General features: G+C 42.2%; 1 protein-coding gene across 1 annotated transcript in view; it reads left to right on the top strand.

Moving 5' to 3' along the window:
• Positions 1-16,240: 16,240 nt before the first annotated feature.
• unc5cb (unc-5 netrin receptor Cb) overlaps positions 16,241-16,375 on the top strand; it is a 142,501-nt gene continuing 142,366 nt past the window's right edge. Inside the window, exon 1 of the mRNA XM_085359774.1 lies at positions 16,241-16,358. Within this exon, the coding sequence (XP_085215900.1) occupies positions 16,241-16,358 (118 nt within the window). The remainder of the gene's footprint in view (positions 16,359-16,375) is intronic.

Here is a 16,375-nt window from a genome sequence, read left to right as displayed (position 1 = left end):
ACTCAGTGGTCTGCAGTCACTCGGTGGTCTGCAGTCACTCAGTGGTCTGCAGTCACTCAGTGGCATTTTAATGCAAAAATGGATCATTAAAGATGTCATGAGCATTACTAATGTTTTTTTGTTTGTTTTATGGAAAACTGTAAAAATGTTTATTTAAAAAGCAATACAAGGGTTAAGGGCAGGGGAACAATGTACTTGTACTTGCCCCAAACATATGTGACGTATTATTTTGTTATTTTAGCACAAAAGTCTGAAATGAAATCCAGATTACCGTAGATATTTGAATACAAAGGCTTATTTGTAAAGTTTTTTCTTAAAAAATGATTCATAAAGCCCCATAAAAAGTCAATTTGATGTGGTCACTCAAGAAGAACTAGTAATTATGACTAAAATGACTATTTTATTTCTTACATGCTTCATGAATTGTGTTAGATTGTGTTATTTCACTATTGTGGAACTAATGAAGGAACAGCCCAAAGAATACAAAGAGATTATCTTGAATCTCTAAATAAATATTCTACAACAAGTAAGCTGTGTGCTAAAAATCAAAGACTACAAAATACCAAAATAACACCTCACGCACACACACCTTAATTTTATATACAGATGTCAGTACAGACTAGATTTTGTTTTTTATTTTTGACATTTAACATTGAAAATGTGGCTTATTTTTGTTACTTTGTGACATTCACAACACATAACTCTTTTGTACTTGTTCAGGCGTAAACTCCTCGCTTGTTTCTAAAAAGGAGGTGGAGGGGGAAAAACGAGAGGAAACAAAGAATTTCTCTTAGCCCACTGCTCCAGTTTGCAACAGCATTTTTCAACCATAGCCAAAGTCTCACCTCCTCCTCTCACTGTCCTTGACACACTTACCCAAGGTGGACACGCTGACCCCATCAGCTGGTGCTGTACACATCCCATAGGGAGCCATAACACCCACCACCCCTCCAGCATCTATCTCCCAGTCCCATGTGACTTTGTGTGGCCCCTTTCAAATGCCTTGGGCTGTCCCTCAGACAATTCCCTCTCAAGAAGTGATTAATGCCTGTTTACTTCAGAAAGGCCAAACCATTTCCCTGCATGGGAGGTGGGGACTGTAGGAAAAGAAAAAAGAATGGAAGAGGGGCCGAAACAGAATCAGACAGTGAGATGCCACAGTGCTAAACATGCCATATGTGCCTGGCCTTTAAGCCAAGGTAGCGAAGGATAATAGGGGTCTTTTATATAGTCAAAGAAATGCAGGAACCTCTGCAGATCTGAATCATAACACGTAGTGAAAAGAGACTCCTTTTTTTTCCAGTGATGTTTTTTATTTTATTTAATTCCACAATGAATCACAGACATTCTGTCTCTGCCTTGGGGATATTGCAGTAATGCTCTTCTGTTGAAATGCCACCAGTCCAGGCTGCAATTAAGGTGATGTGGTTTTGAAGGACAACAGTCTAAAGAGTCTTAATGAGCTTAGGTCTCCAGTAAAAAACATCAGTGGGACAAAGAACACTAAACATAGAAGAACAAAAAATGCATGCATCCCACTGTGTGTTAACATGTGGTGGCATTGCGATTATTTCCCAGAACTTTCCACAAACATTATTGCATGGCACACAGGATGCTGTTCTAAAATCAGTTAATTGGCTGTGTATATTTATGAGCTGTTGGCTTGTGTGTGACCTGCTAACGTTTGCCACTGTGTCTTGCATTGCTTTTGATGTTTCGGTAATAATTAATGAAGCGCCACTATTCCCCCTCCATCAAGCCTTACTGCTACTATTACTGTACATAAGTTGCCATGAATCTTTTTTTGTTCATTTTTTTTCTGATCAGATTGTGACCTGCTTAGATGGATCTGATCTTGGGAAGTTTGGACTGGTGCTGGGTGCTTTGATCAAACCGGGACAGTGGAGACGATATAAGATGTGTCGAGGTAGGGGGATATCTGATGGCACAGCAGGGCGTTCACCTTCCCCCAGGCTTGAGTGTTCAAATGAGAAGTCTGAACTATCAGTACCTGGTACTGATAGTACAGGCTCAAGGCCTGGCTTGCATCAGCAGTCACACTAAAGCCACCTGGGTGGTCTAAGGAGCTACAGGAAGCTAATATTATCAGCACCAGCACTTTGAGTAAGCTATACATGATAAATAGGTAAACAGAGCTACTGAGTGTTTTTCTAGCTTATCTACTTGAAACTCGGGAGACATTTACTCATAAATAAAAATGCTCAACAATCAGATATTCAACGTGTCCGAAGCCCCAACTCTCAACATTATATTTAATTCAAATACTAAAAAAATGCTAATGATTTCCCCCAAAGTTCAGGTGGTTGCAAAATAATCAATGACAGAGAACCGGCAAATTATTAAATAGATAAGATCAGAATCAAAATGCAATGATATTTTTTATGTGCTGCAAATGCGATCAGCTTCACATCTCACTTGTACTGCATTACATAATTTAGGAGGGGGGGGGGGGAGCCGTGTGCACTGATTGTGTAACTGTCATGTTTAAACACTCCTGGTGGCAGCAGTGTCTTCGGCTTGGTGTGTTTTACAGGATGACTCACAGTCTGATGGACAGGCAAATCGATATTTTGACTTTGTCCACTAGATTTCCTCTTACAGGAGGAGAGACGTAATGGAAGAGGACTGTAAATAAATGGAAGGTTCTTGACAAATGAATCCATTAACATTTGCCGTGTCGCCTGGCGAGCAGATTTGCTGTTTTATGGAGCAAGAAAAAAGAGCTAGTAAATCTGAGGACGCTGTAAGGGTGAGGAGCTGAGAGCAAGCTGGGGAACACATCTCCCATGATGCAGCACTTTATCTCCCTCCCAAATGGCATCTTTATCTGCCTAAATTAAGTTTTGATTCCTTGCCACATACGGAGCAGCAAATCACTTTTAATACCGATATCAAGAGCAGCAGTAAAGTGTGCCCAAAGCGATGGAAAGCAGCTTTACTGTGTGGCACATGACTGCTGTCGCCGCTATTCACTGTCTCACCGTGGCTCACTGTTGCAAAGTTAAAAAAAAAAAATCAGCCGCTAACCATTGCTTTGTCTGCAAATCATATTGTGCCATTTGTCATAATTCAAAATCCTCAGTATTCTGGAGCTTGGCACACAGGTTGACTTTACCTAGCTACCATTAACTCTAACGAGGATAAAGGATACCCCTAAAGGTGACTTAATTTATAGCTGTGATTAATTTCCAATTCCATTTTCACTCAGTGATGTTTATCTTTGAAATTAGAGCGAAGCCAGGGTCTATTTGTGAGCATGTGTGTTGCAGTGGGAAAGGGGGATGGGCTTTCCACATAGAAATTGCATTACATTGCCTCTGCATTATCATCAGTCTGCCTGCATATCTCTGTTTGTTTGTCTGCCTATCAATCTGTCTGTCACTGTCGGTCTAATTGATCCACAGGCTGATGGGAGAGACAGAGGTTTTGTGAGTGCTCAGCAGGAGTATGCGATGTCTGACATGAACAGCCCAGAGAGCCGTGTCTCTCTAAAAAACACATGAAGGGTGTGTGAAACTAAGCTAAGAATCTGCAACCATGCTGATAGCTCTGTAAGGCAAAGTTGGGCATGATGCTTTAACTGGATGCCAACATTGTCAAGCTAAATATAATTTTTTGTACAAAAGATGGATATAGACAAGGTGACATCTCTTATAAATTTGGAGGCCTCAGTTCTATTGTAGTGGCTCTTTCCATATTTTAAATGACAGTAGTGAGCTTGCTTAGCAAGGGGGAGTGCATTAGTAAAGGTCAAAGTTCATGATTCAACAACGAGAAAGAGACTGGGCAAAAATGGCATCCATTGGAGAGTTCCAAGGAGAAAACCACTGCTGACCAAAAAGAACGCAAGGGCTCATTTCACATTTGCCAAAAAACATCTTAACAATCCCCAAGACTGTTGGGAAAATGGGATTGATGGGTTAAATGTTCAACTTCTTGGAAGCTCCGATTCTCATTATCTCTGGTTAAAAAAACAAAAAGAAACAAGAAAGATGAAAGAATTGATCATTCTAAAGTGATTGCTGAATTAAAATGCAACACAGTAACTGGATGCCACCATTGCAACAAGCCAATTCATGATATTTCTTCCTTCCTTTTTACTTCACAAACTGGAAGTGGAATTATTCCAAAGTGGAAGCATTTAGAAACCATAGCAACTCATCCATGAAGTGAAGTTACCTGTTATTTAAAAAAACGTTGTTATAATGTTCAATGGCCACTATTTTCATGGCGTTACAAGAAAAGGTCAGGGAATCAAAGCTATTGGGATTCAACATCAGGGGACCGTGGCCCTGGTAACTCTTCTAGAAAACAAATAAAAACATTCATCAAGTAGTATTCCAGATGTTTTACAGGACAGCACTGACCCACTTGTGCCTACAGATTAGAAGCAGGAGGATCGTCAAAGACCGCCTTACTAATCCTCTGGGGAACGTGAATGTTTATACGTAATGTAACGGAAATTCACGCATGAAGGTCTGACACAATAGTCACTGGAATTATTTTAAGGAATGTCAACTAACAAAATCTAATAAGTGTTTGTACCATGTGTGTTCTCCCACGCTCAGGGGTAATTTGCATCCTTGTAAGGATCATACACAACTTCCCACTCCTTCCCATACAAACTAACCACTAAAAATACAAGTTACAAGTTTCTAAGGTGGTCAGTGTTTGAGTTTTATGTATTTTTAGATTTATTTTTGATCTAGTTAATTTCTAGGTTGCTGTTTAGTCCTTATTTCTTAGTTGTTTCTGTCATCTCCCCCTGTACTCAGTCTCCCTGGTTCCTGTGTCTTCGTGTCATGTTTCATGTCTATGCGGTTATGTTAAGTTCATGTCATGTTTTATCTCCATGTCTATGTCTCCGTGTTTCCTGTTTTATTTTGGAAGAGTCTGATGTTCTTTGTTCGTTGTAGTTAGTGTTACTCTCCCCTGTATTGTCATTATGTTTCATTCTAGTCAGCTGTGTTCTCATGTGTCTCCACTTCCCCTGATCACCTCATGTGTGTATTTAAGTCCTCAGTCTTCTTTTGTTCGTCGTTGTCGTCGTCTTGTCTGTGTACCTCACCGCTGGTCAAATTAAGTGGTTTTCAGGATTCTGTGCAGTTCATGTTTGCCATTTGGTTTGTGTTGTTTTTCATGCAGCCACACGATGAGGTTCCGTGCAGGTCATGTTCATATCTGTTTCGGCACGCCATTTGGTTCACAGTTTCCATGCATCTGCACAGCGTTCTGTTCACAGTGATCATAGTTATTCCTTTCAGTTAGGTTAGTGTTTTTCCAGTTTAGGTTTTTGGTTAGTTGCAGTCTCTGTCCCTGTTATGTTTTGTCCACTCCCCTCTGCATCAGCCCAAATAAAGGCTCGCTTTCAGTTTAAGTTCATTCCCGTCTCCTCGCCTGTGTTCATGCCTGGGTCCACCGCACACACTCTCCACACGGTCTGCCCCCGCTGGCCGTGACAGCATCAGGTTCCCAGAAATATTCTTCTGTGTACTCTCATTATGTAATGCCATTTACATGAAGTAAACATGTAGTTTCAATTTCCTTTTAGATATAGCTATCTTTGGACATGCTTTCCAGTGTAAGCAGTTACTTAGTGGGTCCCAAGAAAATAAAGGCACGGTTAAGGAATGTTTCCTACAATGTTGAAACATCCGTTTAGCAACAGTTCTGTGCACTTATTTCTGGCAAAGGCATGCTAGTGAAAAGAGTTATTTGCTGAGAGGAATTTGTGGGTCAATGTTTCTGTAATACACTGGCTTTTCACTCCTGACACACGGGACACTTCTCAAAAGGTCCAAAGGTCTGTGGCAAATGTTAAAAGACACTTTGCTTGAATGTGTCCCTTAATATTTATCTTATTCATTATGCACAAAGAAAGACTTCCATCACTTCTTTACACTATACAGTAGTTGCCAAATAGAAGGCCGCTAAGCTGCACTGAGAGGCTGTTAATAATTTTCTGATTTACTAAACAACTACAGAATATCTTGGAAGGCCTGCTATAATTCAAGCCGACTGACTCACACAGGGTGCCGCTTGCTGCTTTCAGGATACGCACCTCAGAGGCTCACGAGAGACGTCAGCGGAGAAAGTCAAAATTTGTTCAAGTTAACAGGCCACAAATAAATGACAGCTCAGTACAGCAGCGGTGTGCAGAAGGACGTTTCAGAAAGCACACATCATTTAACCTTGAATTGCACTGGCTGCAGCAGCGGAGAGCTATGCCACTTTCCACTCCAGTCAGCAAAGAACAGGAAAATGAAGCTATGAACCATGACCAGGACTGGATGACTGAGGAGCAAAAAATAAAAAATAAAAAAAATAAAGTGCTATCTAAAGAAAAATAAAAAAATAAAAAAGCTCAATTGTCCAGGGTGGGCCATTTATATGGATACACTGTAATAAAATGGGAATGGTTGGTGATATCAAAGTCCTGTTTGTGGCACATTAGTATATGTGAGGGGGCAAACTCCTCAAGATGGGTGGAGACCATGGTGGCCATTTAGAAGTCGGCCATCTTGGATACAACTTTTGTTTTTTCAATAGGAAGAGGACCATGTGACACATCAAACTTATTGGTAATGTCACAAGAAAAACAATGGTGGGCTTGGTTTCAACGTAACTTTATTCTTTCATGAGTTATTTACAAGTTTCTCTTTGTTCACAGCCATTGACATGTCGAAGAGGATATCTGGTGAACGCAGTAACCCGGTCATTGCAGCAGATTTCAATGCACGACACCCTATGAGACCACCCATCTCCCATGCTACAGTCAGCAAACTGCTTGCTAAGTTTTGTGAAACTGGTTCAGTGTTGGATTTGCCAAAATGTGGACGCAAGAAAACTGTCACTAATGAAGAAACATCAGTGGCTGTCCATCAATGTGCTGCCCATTGTGTTGATGTTTCCCTCTTTATGCACTGAAGCCTGCACGTTCCCTGAGTTTTTCCAGCAAGATGGTGCACCACCACATTATGGGTGCCAGGTCCGAGCATTCCTAGATGAACAGTTTCCTGGAAAGTGGATTGGTCGTCGTGGGCCAGTTGAATGGCCCCCAAGGTCTCCCGATCTGACCCCCTTAGACTTTTATCTTTGGGGTCATCTGAAGGCAATTGTCGATGGTGTGAAAATCCGAGATGTGCAACACCTGAAACTACAGATACTGGATGCCTGTGCTGGCATTTCTCCTGTAGTGTTGCTCTCAGTGTGTGAAGAGTGGGAGAAGAGGGTTGTATTGACAATCCAACGCAATGGGACCCACTAGGTTTATATCTGGGACTCTCCACCATTTGACCTTAGAACTGAAGAAGCTTCTCGGATGAGAGGTGAAACGTCTTCAAGCAACTTAAAGAAGTCCAGACGCTTTTCTTTGCAAGCTCCTTTGACAGCCACTGATGTTTCTTCATTAGTGACAGTTTTCTTGCATCCACATTTTGGCAAATCCAACACTGAACCAGTTTAACGGAACTTAGCAAGCAGTTTGCTGACTGTAGCATGGGAGATGGGTGGTCTCGTAGGGTGTCGTGCATTGAAATCTGCTGCAATGACCCGGTTACTGCGTTCACCAGATATCAACACAATTTCGATCCGCTCCTCACATGTTAACCTCTTCAACATGTCAATGGCTGTGAACAAAGAGAAACTTGTAAATAACTCATGAAAGAATAAAGTTACGTTGAAACCAAGCACACCATTGTTTTTCTTGTGACATTACCAATAAGTTTGATGTGTCACATGGTCCTCTTCCTATTGAAAAAACAAAAGTTGTATCCAAGATGGCCGACTTCTAAATGGCCACCATGGTCACTACCCATCTTGAGGAGTTTGCCCCCTCACATATACTAATGTGCCACAAACAGGACTTTAATATCACCAACCATTCCCATTTTATTACAGTGTATCCATATAAATGGCCCACCCTGTACTTTAACACACTGATGAGTGGTTTGGGATATGGCCCTCATGGTCACAGTGCACCGCCCCCCCAAATGGACATACATGGCAAGATAACACGCCATTCTTGTGCACACGTTGAATCAAGATTATTTAAAGAATGTGGCCGTGGCCTCAGTTTTCTTCACATTACTCGCTCACTCTTCATATCTCAAGCATACAGACCACCTTTGAGACAATGTGAAAGGTGTTGATAACAACAGGAATATATTACTGAGAAGTCACCGTGGACCACCCCCCACATGAGAAATCACCTTGTTGAATCTAAGCTGTTGTGAAATGCTTACTGGCACTCATTTATTTTATAGTGCTCACTCTGAGTTATTTTGTAGCGGCATTGGACTTAAGTCCCTCTCCAAATGTTTTTTTCAGCTCCTTCTGGGGGTTCATGAGATATACATGACCAGATGAGACACATAATCTCTCCAGCATGTTCTAGGTCTTCCCCTGTGCCTCCTACCAGTTGGATGTGCCTGGAAAGCTTCCAGCGAATCCTGATTAGATACCAACTGGACGCCACCTCGACTGTCTGAGCAGCACCCTTCGATATATCGGAGGATGACAACACCTAAAGTAGCATCATCTGCTTATATGTGCAATTTCATTCTTTTGCTCACTATCAATATTTCATCTCCATAGGTGGAACCAGAACAAACAGGTACATCCACAGCTTTCTTAGCACCACAGGGTTCACCCTGCATTTTACCCTAACTCACAACCAAAATAAAAACAATTGGCACAAACTTGAAGGTACTGGTTGCTTCACATTTTATTCAAAACTCGTTCCAGTGTGTGATAAAGCCAACATATTCCTAAATCAGACCACACCATTCCTCCCCAGCTGCACCTTTAAAGCTTGTCCATGAAAATCACAAACAGAATCTGTGATAAAGGAGGACGCCGGTGGAGGCTGACACCAACTAGGAGTGCCACTTCCTTCCAAGAATACAGATACAGCTGCAGCTTCTTAGTAGCCCCCTACAAAACTTCTTGAGGTCATAAGACATTTCTACAAAACACACGCAGACTGCTTGGACTTGGTTTAGCTGGTCCTCTTTTGACAGGTGAAAGAAGAAACTGCCCTGTCCTTCCTGAATTTCAGGTTGAAAAGTGAGGAAGTGAGTTTTGTCTATTCCTAGGTCTCATCTTGCTTATAATCTATTTCGTTAACCACAGTCAAAATTTAGAACAATCTGCCATTTCATAAGTTCATATTGCGCAAAGTGTAACACTTGTACTTGTTTTGGTGAGTATGTGATAATGTTCAGGCTAAAAGTGGGCAACACCTAGCCTTAATATAACCATGCTATTGACAAAAGGTTGTTGGAAAGAGTCCACATATTCAGGTCTATATTCAAAAACCTCAAAGCCCCTCTGATTCACTTTAGTGATTTTCAATAAAACAAATACACTCAACGGATTATTCAAATTCAAATTCAAATTCAAATTTTATTTGTCACACACACGCAACCATACACAGTATGACATGGGGGTGAAATGCTTGTAGCTGTACAATGCCCGACCATTAAATGACAGAAGAAAAGTTCTACAATATTTACAATTTACTACAAAAATTTACAAATTAACTTAGGAATTTACAGTAAAGAATGTGCAAATAGCAGAAGAGATTATAAAGATAAGGATTATAAATTATAGGAATTATAGGATTATAGGAAATGTGTGGTGGTGCGTGTGGTGACGTGTGTGAGAGTCCAGTCTTATAGTGACGTGTTTGGGAGAGTCCAGTCCTACACCTGGTTCAGGCCCCGAATAGCCTGGGGGAAGAAGCTCCTCTTCATTCTCTCTGTTTTGGCCTTAAGGGAGCGGAAGCGCTTCCCAGACCTCAACAGTGAGAAGAGTCCATTGTTGGGATGGGAGAGGTCCATCATAATCTTCCTAGCTTTGGACTTGCACCGCTTGGTGTAGATGGACAGCAGGTCAGGGAGCTCTGATTGAATGATGCGTTCTGCCGAGCGCACCACCCTTTGCAGATCTCGTCTGTCCTGCTTGGTGCTGTTCCCAAACCAGGTGCAGATGTTTGACGTCAGGACGCTCTCGATGGTGCAGGAGTAGAAGTTCTTGAGCACCTTCAGTGGCAGATGGAAGTCTCTAAGTCTTCTGAGGAAGAAGAGACGCTGACGGGCTTTCTTAACCAGGGTGTTGATGTGACAGGACCATGACAGGTCCTGAGTGATGTGGACACCCAGGTATCGGAAACTGTCCACTCTCTCCACTGGCGTGCCACTGATGATGAGGGGTTTGTAATTCCTCGCCTGCTTTGTAGTGAAGTCCACGATCAGCTCCTTAGTCTTGCTGATGTTTAGGAGGAGGTTATTCTCCTGGCACCAGGTCTCCAGGTTCCTAATCTCCTCCAGGTAGGCCGTCTCGATGTTGTCGGAGATCAGGCCCACAACAGCAGTGTCGTCAGCAAACTTGACAATGGAGGTGGTGTCGGATGTGGCTACACAGTCATAAGTGTACAGTGAGTACAGCAGGGGGCTTAAAACACAGCCCTGAGGCACTCCAGTGCTGAGTGAGATGGAGGGGGAGACTTGTTTTCCCACCCTCACTGATTGGGGTCTGTCTGTGAGGAAGTTGAGGATCCACTGACACAGTGATGAGCTGAGTCCTAGATCCGTCAACTTGGTGAAAAGCTTAGAGGGAATTATTGTGTTGAATGCTGAACTGTAGTCCACGAACAGCATCCTAACATAATTCCCTCTGCCAGTGTCCAGGTGACTCAGGGATGTGTGGAGCAGGTGAGATATGGCATCGTCTGTGGAACGATTAGTCCGGTAAGCAAACTGAAGTGAGTCGATGGTGGGAGGAAGTGAAGAAGTGATGTGATCTCTCATCAGTCTTTCAAAACACTTCATCACAATTGAAGTCAGCCGTTTGTTGTTTTAATTGCTGCGGCATCGAAGCGAGCATAAAACGTGTTCAGCTCATCAGCCAGTGAAGCATCGGCATTCATCATTGAAGAAGCTGGTCGTTTATAGTCCGTTATAGTCCGCAGTCCTTTCCACAGGCTCCTAGAGTCGCACTGTCGTAGCTGTGACTCTAGTTTTTCCCCGTAGCTCCGCTTTGCCTTTCGGACCGCGCTGCGCACGTTGTAGGACGCAGCCTTGTATAGGTCCATATTACCGGAGACGAGCCCTTCATTGTAGGCAGCGGTGCGTGATCTCAGAGCGTCGCGGATGTTTTTATCCACCCACGGCTTCTGGTTGGGAAACGTTCGGATGATAGTTCTTTCTGCTGTGTCGTCCGCTAGTTTCCCGATAAATCCCACAACCGCTTCCGTAAACATGTTGATGTCATCAGAGCTGCGCCGAAACATGTCCCAGTCTGCGTCATCCAGTGCGTCCTGCAGCGCGGCCACCGATTGGTCCGTCCAGCGAGCGACCTCCCTCCTGATTGGTGGTTGCTGCTTTAGCCTTTGTTTGTAAGCAGGTATGAGGAAGATGGCAGAATGGTCCGATTTTCCAAATGCCGGCAGGGGCTGAGCCTTGTAACAGTTCTTGAACGGGGTGTAGCAGTGGTCTAATGTCCTCGTGCCCCGGGTGGGACAGTTGATGTGCTGGTGAAGGTTGTGAAATGTCCGTTTGAGATTCACTCTGTTAAAATCTCCCATAACAATGAGTGCGGCATCTCGGTGAAGTGTTTGTTGATGTGTGAGAGCCTCATGTAGCTCACATAAGGCAGTGTCCGAGTCCGCGTGAGGCGGAATGTAAACAGTGCAGGCAATGACCGCAGTGAATTCCCGAGGGAGATAGAAAGGGCGACACTTAACGATCAAAAGCTCCAGATTGGGCGAGCAAGAGCGTATGAGTGGGGAGATGTTTGTGCTGTCGCACCATCTGTTGTTCACCATCAAACACACTCCACCACCTCTTTTCTTCCCCGACTCCATTGTCCTGTCCATGCGGTAAACCGAAAAGAACCCCGTCGGCTGCACGGCGTGGTCTGGTATCGCTGGGTTCAGCCAAGTCTCGGTGAAGCAGAGGAGGTTGCAGTCCCGAATGTCTCTCTGGAACTTGATTCTGGCTCTGAGGTCATCAAGCTTGTTCTCGATGGATTGAACATTGGCTAGCAGGATACTGGGCATGGGTGCGCGGTGTGCGCGAGCCCGTAGCCTGTTCCTGATGCCGGCTCTTTTACCTCGAGGCCGTCGCTTAGGGTCGCGTCCTTTGTTCTCTCTCAGGATCTCCTTTGGCCAGGTTGGGTCCGGAGTTAAACATGGTGAAATGTTCGTGTACTGCAGACCAATAGAAACCAAAGTGTCTCTACTGTAGCGGATTTGTGTGTTTTGCATGATGCCCATGCAAGCTTATCGCAGATATAGCAAAAAGTGACGAAAAAGTGGAGAAGTTAGGGCAGAGCATCCAGCACGGCAGCCGACCTCACCGGCGCCATTTTAAAGTTATGTACAGAATATGTAGACTATATACCTATCATTCCTTTCAGAAGACTGAATTACTCAAATGCATATACATATATATATATATATATATATATATATATATATATATATATATATATATGTATATATATGTATATATATATATATATATATATATATATATATATATATATATATATATATATATATATATATGTGTGTGTGTGTGTGTGTGTGTGTGTGTGTGTGTGTGTGTGTGTGTGTGTGTGTGGACATCACCATACAGTCCTGTGAAAAAGTATGTAGCACCTTCCTGATTTCTTATTTTTTGCATATTAGTCAAACTTACATGTATCAGGTCATCAAATGCATTTTATTAATAAACAAACATAACCTGAATAAACTTTAAAAAGGGATTTTTTAAAATGATGATGATTTAAGTGAAGAAGAGCCCCAATCTTCTTTGCATAGTTGTTTAATTCAGCCACACAGAAACATGTTGAGCATGTAAGACCTGCTTAAGATTGTGTTCTGTGTGGTCAGCAGAGTTTTTCACCTTGAAACTCTCCCATGGATTTTTCTTTTGTGACCTCCTAGATGAGTTGTTGATGTGCTCTTGGAGTAGTTTTATGAGGCTGGCCACTCCTGGGAAGGTTCGCCACTGTTCCAAGTTTTCTCCATCTGTGGATAATGTCTCTATCTGTGGTTCACTTGAGTCCCAAAGCCTTAGAAATGGCGTTGTAGCCCTTTTTAAACTGATAGATGTCAATGACTTTGTTTCTCATCTGTTTTTGAGTTTCTTTAAATTGTAACATGTGTTGGTTTTTGAGATCTTTTAGCCTACTTTACTTTTTCAGACAGGTTCTTCTTAAGTGATTTCTTGATTCAGCAGCTCTGGCAGTAATCAGGCCTGGGTGTGGCCAGTGAAGTTCACCCTCACCTTTCCAAAAAGTGTGCTTAATTACAATTCATTTTTGATTTAACAAGGGGGACAATTACTTAGCCAGGTAGGGTTGGATAGCTTTTTGCCTTAATAAATGAAATCATCATTTAAAAGCTGCATTTTGTATTTACTTGGGTTTTCCTGATCTAATATTACAGTTTGTTAGATGATGTGAAACATTTAAGTCTGACAAATGTGCAAAAACTTAAGAATTCAGGATGCGGACAAATACTTTTTTCACAGCACTGTGCATAAAAAGGATTACAGAGAAGGGGGGAATACTGTGTTTCTTGAATTAGATTCATATTTGAAAAGTTTAATTTTGGTACAGAGATAGTGTCAAGTTCACATGCCACATTAATCACAGTGCCGGGAGCATTGCCTAGGCATCTCTGATGCATATGCAATTACTTATCAGCTTTTATTGAAATGACTGAAACAAATTTCCCCCTACAAAGCAAAAGTCATGTATATGTCTGTGTGTCTCTGTGTGTGGGTTTGAAAGTCTGCGAGGCTGAGCTCATCATCGATCAGGTTTTGTGACATGCTATTATTACTTCTAAATAAAGCAGAAAATGGAAGCACCTATTTGCACTATACTGGTAGGGAATATAAGAAACATTTTGTGCTCTACTGTGCAGGAAAAAATTATTCTGATTTATTCTGCTACTTTATGTTGTAGCTGTGTAAACAAGGAAATGTGCAGTTATAGGTGATGGATGCTTGTGACTAAAAAGTGGCCGTATCTATGTGGGGATCATTTTCATGTTTTAGATGTCTGAGTTGTTGTCTCCTTTTAATCAACAAAAACCCTCAAACCTTTTACCAACTTCTGCGATACTTTAAATTCTCAAGTGGTTATCCTCATTCCCCGCTGAAAACCAAACAAAATTTAGATGTATGAAAAAAATTATTTTGTTTTTTCTTCTTTCCTCTCCAGTTAATCATCTCATAGCTGCTTGTACTTATTTTGTGACCCTTTGCCAGAGAGCAGTGGGGATAAGGGAGTGGGTATTCAGGTTTTTCTTAATGTGCGGTGGAAGACCAGGGGAAATATTTTGTTTTTAAGGAGCCAGAAGTTCTTGTATTTATTTTAAAAGTCTTGAATAATTTATTTGGTCATTGGCTGCTTTTTCACATATTTTCAGTCCAGTCCTTGTACCATACTATTTTCAGAGCAATGTGTTTGTTTGTTCAACAACTTAAAACTGACCTATAAGGACACCTATGAATTAGCATATCTCAGCATGGTGTGTTGTTTTTTGTTTTTTTTTCCTTACAAAAAAAACAAAAGCCTGAGGAAACTGAAATAGGAAAAAATCCAGATCACAGAGCTGTCACGGGACCTGACAGATGTGGTCTTGCAGGATAAGTAGCTGTCAAGAAGCCATTTTTAAGAAAGGGCAACAGGGAGAAAAAACTGAGGTATTCCAAATTACACCAAAACTGGTGTGAAAATCAATGGCGATATGTCTGATGGAATGATGAATTGAAATTTGAAGTATATGGTCAGTATGAAGTTTATCGTCAGTTTGAATGGAAGAGAGGTACAACGGTGAGTGTCTACAGGCATCTGTAAAACACAGTGGAGGCTCTGTCATTGTTTGGGGCTGCGTTTCAGCCAGTGGTGTTGGAGATCTTGTCAATATTGATGGAATTATGAATGCAGAAAGTACAGTGAGATTTTGAGCCACCTTATAGTGTCTGATTGGCCAGTGCTTTATTTTTTTTTTTAGCAATACAATGATCCCAAACGCACTGGCAGTAAAAGCATACCTGGTTAGAAAAACACCCAATGGAACACTATCACTCATGGATTGTCCTCCCCTGAGCCCGGACCTCAGCATTACTGAAGCTGTTTGGCATCAACATATTGACTTTTAAGCTTATATACTGTATTTCCACGTATGTTTGCACATTTCAGTAAACCTTCCCATTTTCCTTGCAAAATATAAAGAAATTAAGGGTGACTAAATATTTTTGCAAAGTACTCTTAAATTAACGACTTATATCATATATGTAGGGGGGAGTTTGTTGATGTTATGGTGCTGATCTGTATTTCTAAAGTTCAAATGGAGGTAAAAACATTTTCACTGCGCATCTCTAAGCCTTACTACACATAAATGAGTATTTAAAATCGTTTTTAAAAAACAATATTGAAATGGGCTTAAACAGCTTAAAAGGATTTCCCCTAATGATACTTTAGTTTTGGATGCAGGAATTTACGCGCAAGTACAAGCGTTACATAACGGATTCCACTGCATACACTCATATTTCTGTTAATCTAATTTCTGTCTCGTAGTCTAACCTGGATGAATGCGTGATTAAAATTCTCAGCTGAAAAAAAAAAATCAGCATCCATTCCTCGCTGCTGTCCGGGCCAGGTTTTGATGCAGCGCCGCCACTTGCCGGAGCACTTGGATTGGCTGAAGGAGCAAGGTAGCCCGCAGAGACGGCTCCTTGCCCTGGTTCGTTCAGTGCCGTCAGTGGAGCGCTGGAGACGCGGTGCACGCACACACACTGCTCTCTCTCACTGCACGAGTGAAAAAGGGTTCTGCACAGACTCGGACTCTGCTGGACGGACTTTGCTTTCATGTGGGAGCATGAATTTGCCGTCAGAACATCGATCCACACCTCTAGCAAGTGAACCTTTAGAGGGAAAAGCAAGCGGATACAGATTTTAATGCAACATCCTCTGTGACAGAGGGCGATGCACCCACCTCTTGTTTCATAAAGTGTCACATGTTTGCAAAAACACTGCGCTGGATATATTTTGTCGAAAGCTATTTTTTCTTTCTTTTACGCCCGGGTTGTGAGGGTTTGTGGAGTGCTGCGCAGCGTAACGAGGGACACCAGCGCGCATTTCATATCAATTTCTCAGTGACTGGGACTCGCCTTAGAGCGTAGTTTGACTCCTCATCATGGGGTACTCTGCGCGGACTGACAGAGAAGGAGGAAGATCGCCGAGATCCTGTCCAGAGATGCCGACCGTATCCTGGCTTTTGCTTTTCCTTCTGGTTGACATCGGTGTAGCTCAAGGTAAACTTTAAAGTGTA

Source organism: Diplotaxodon limnothrissa, linkage group LG7 (genome assembly GCF_057381915.1).
Source record: "Diplotaxodon limnothrissa isolate DT_005_m linkage group LG7, D_limnothrissa_male_GT1.1, whole genome shotgun sequence".
Lineage (NCBI taxonomy): Eukaryota > Metazoa > Chordata > Actinopteri > Cichliformes > Cichlidae > Diplotaxodon > Diplotaxodon limnothrissa.
Note: the sequence above shows the minus strand (reverse complement) of the source record. Positions and strands in the feature narration are given on the sequence as shown.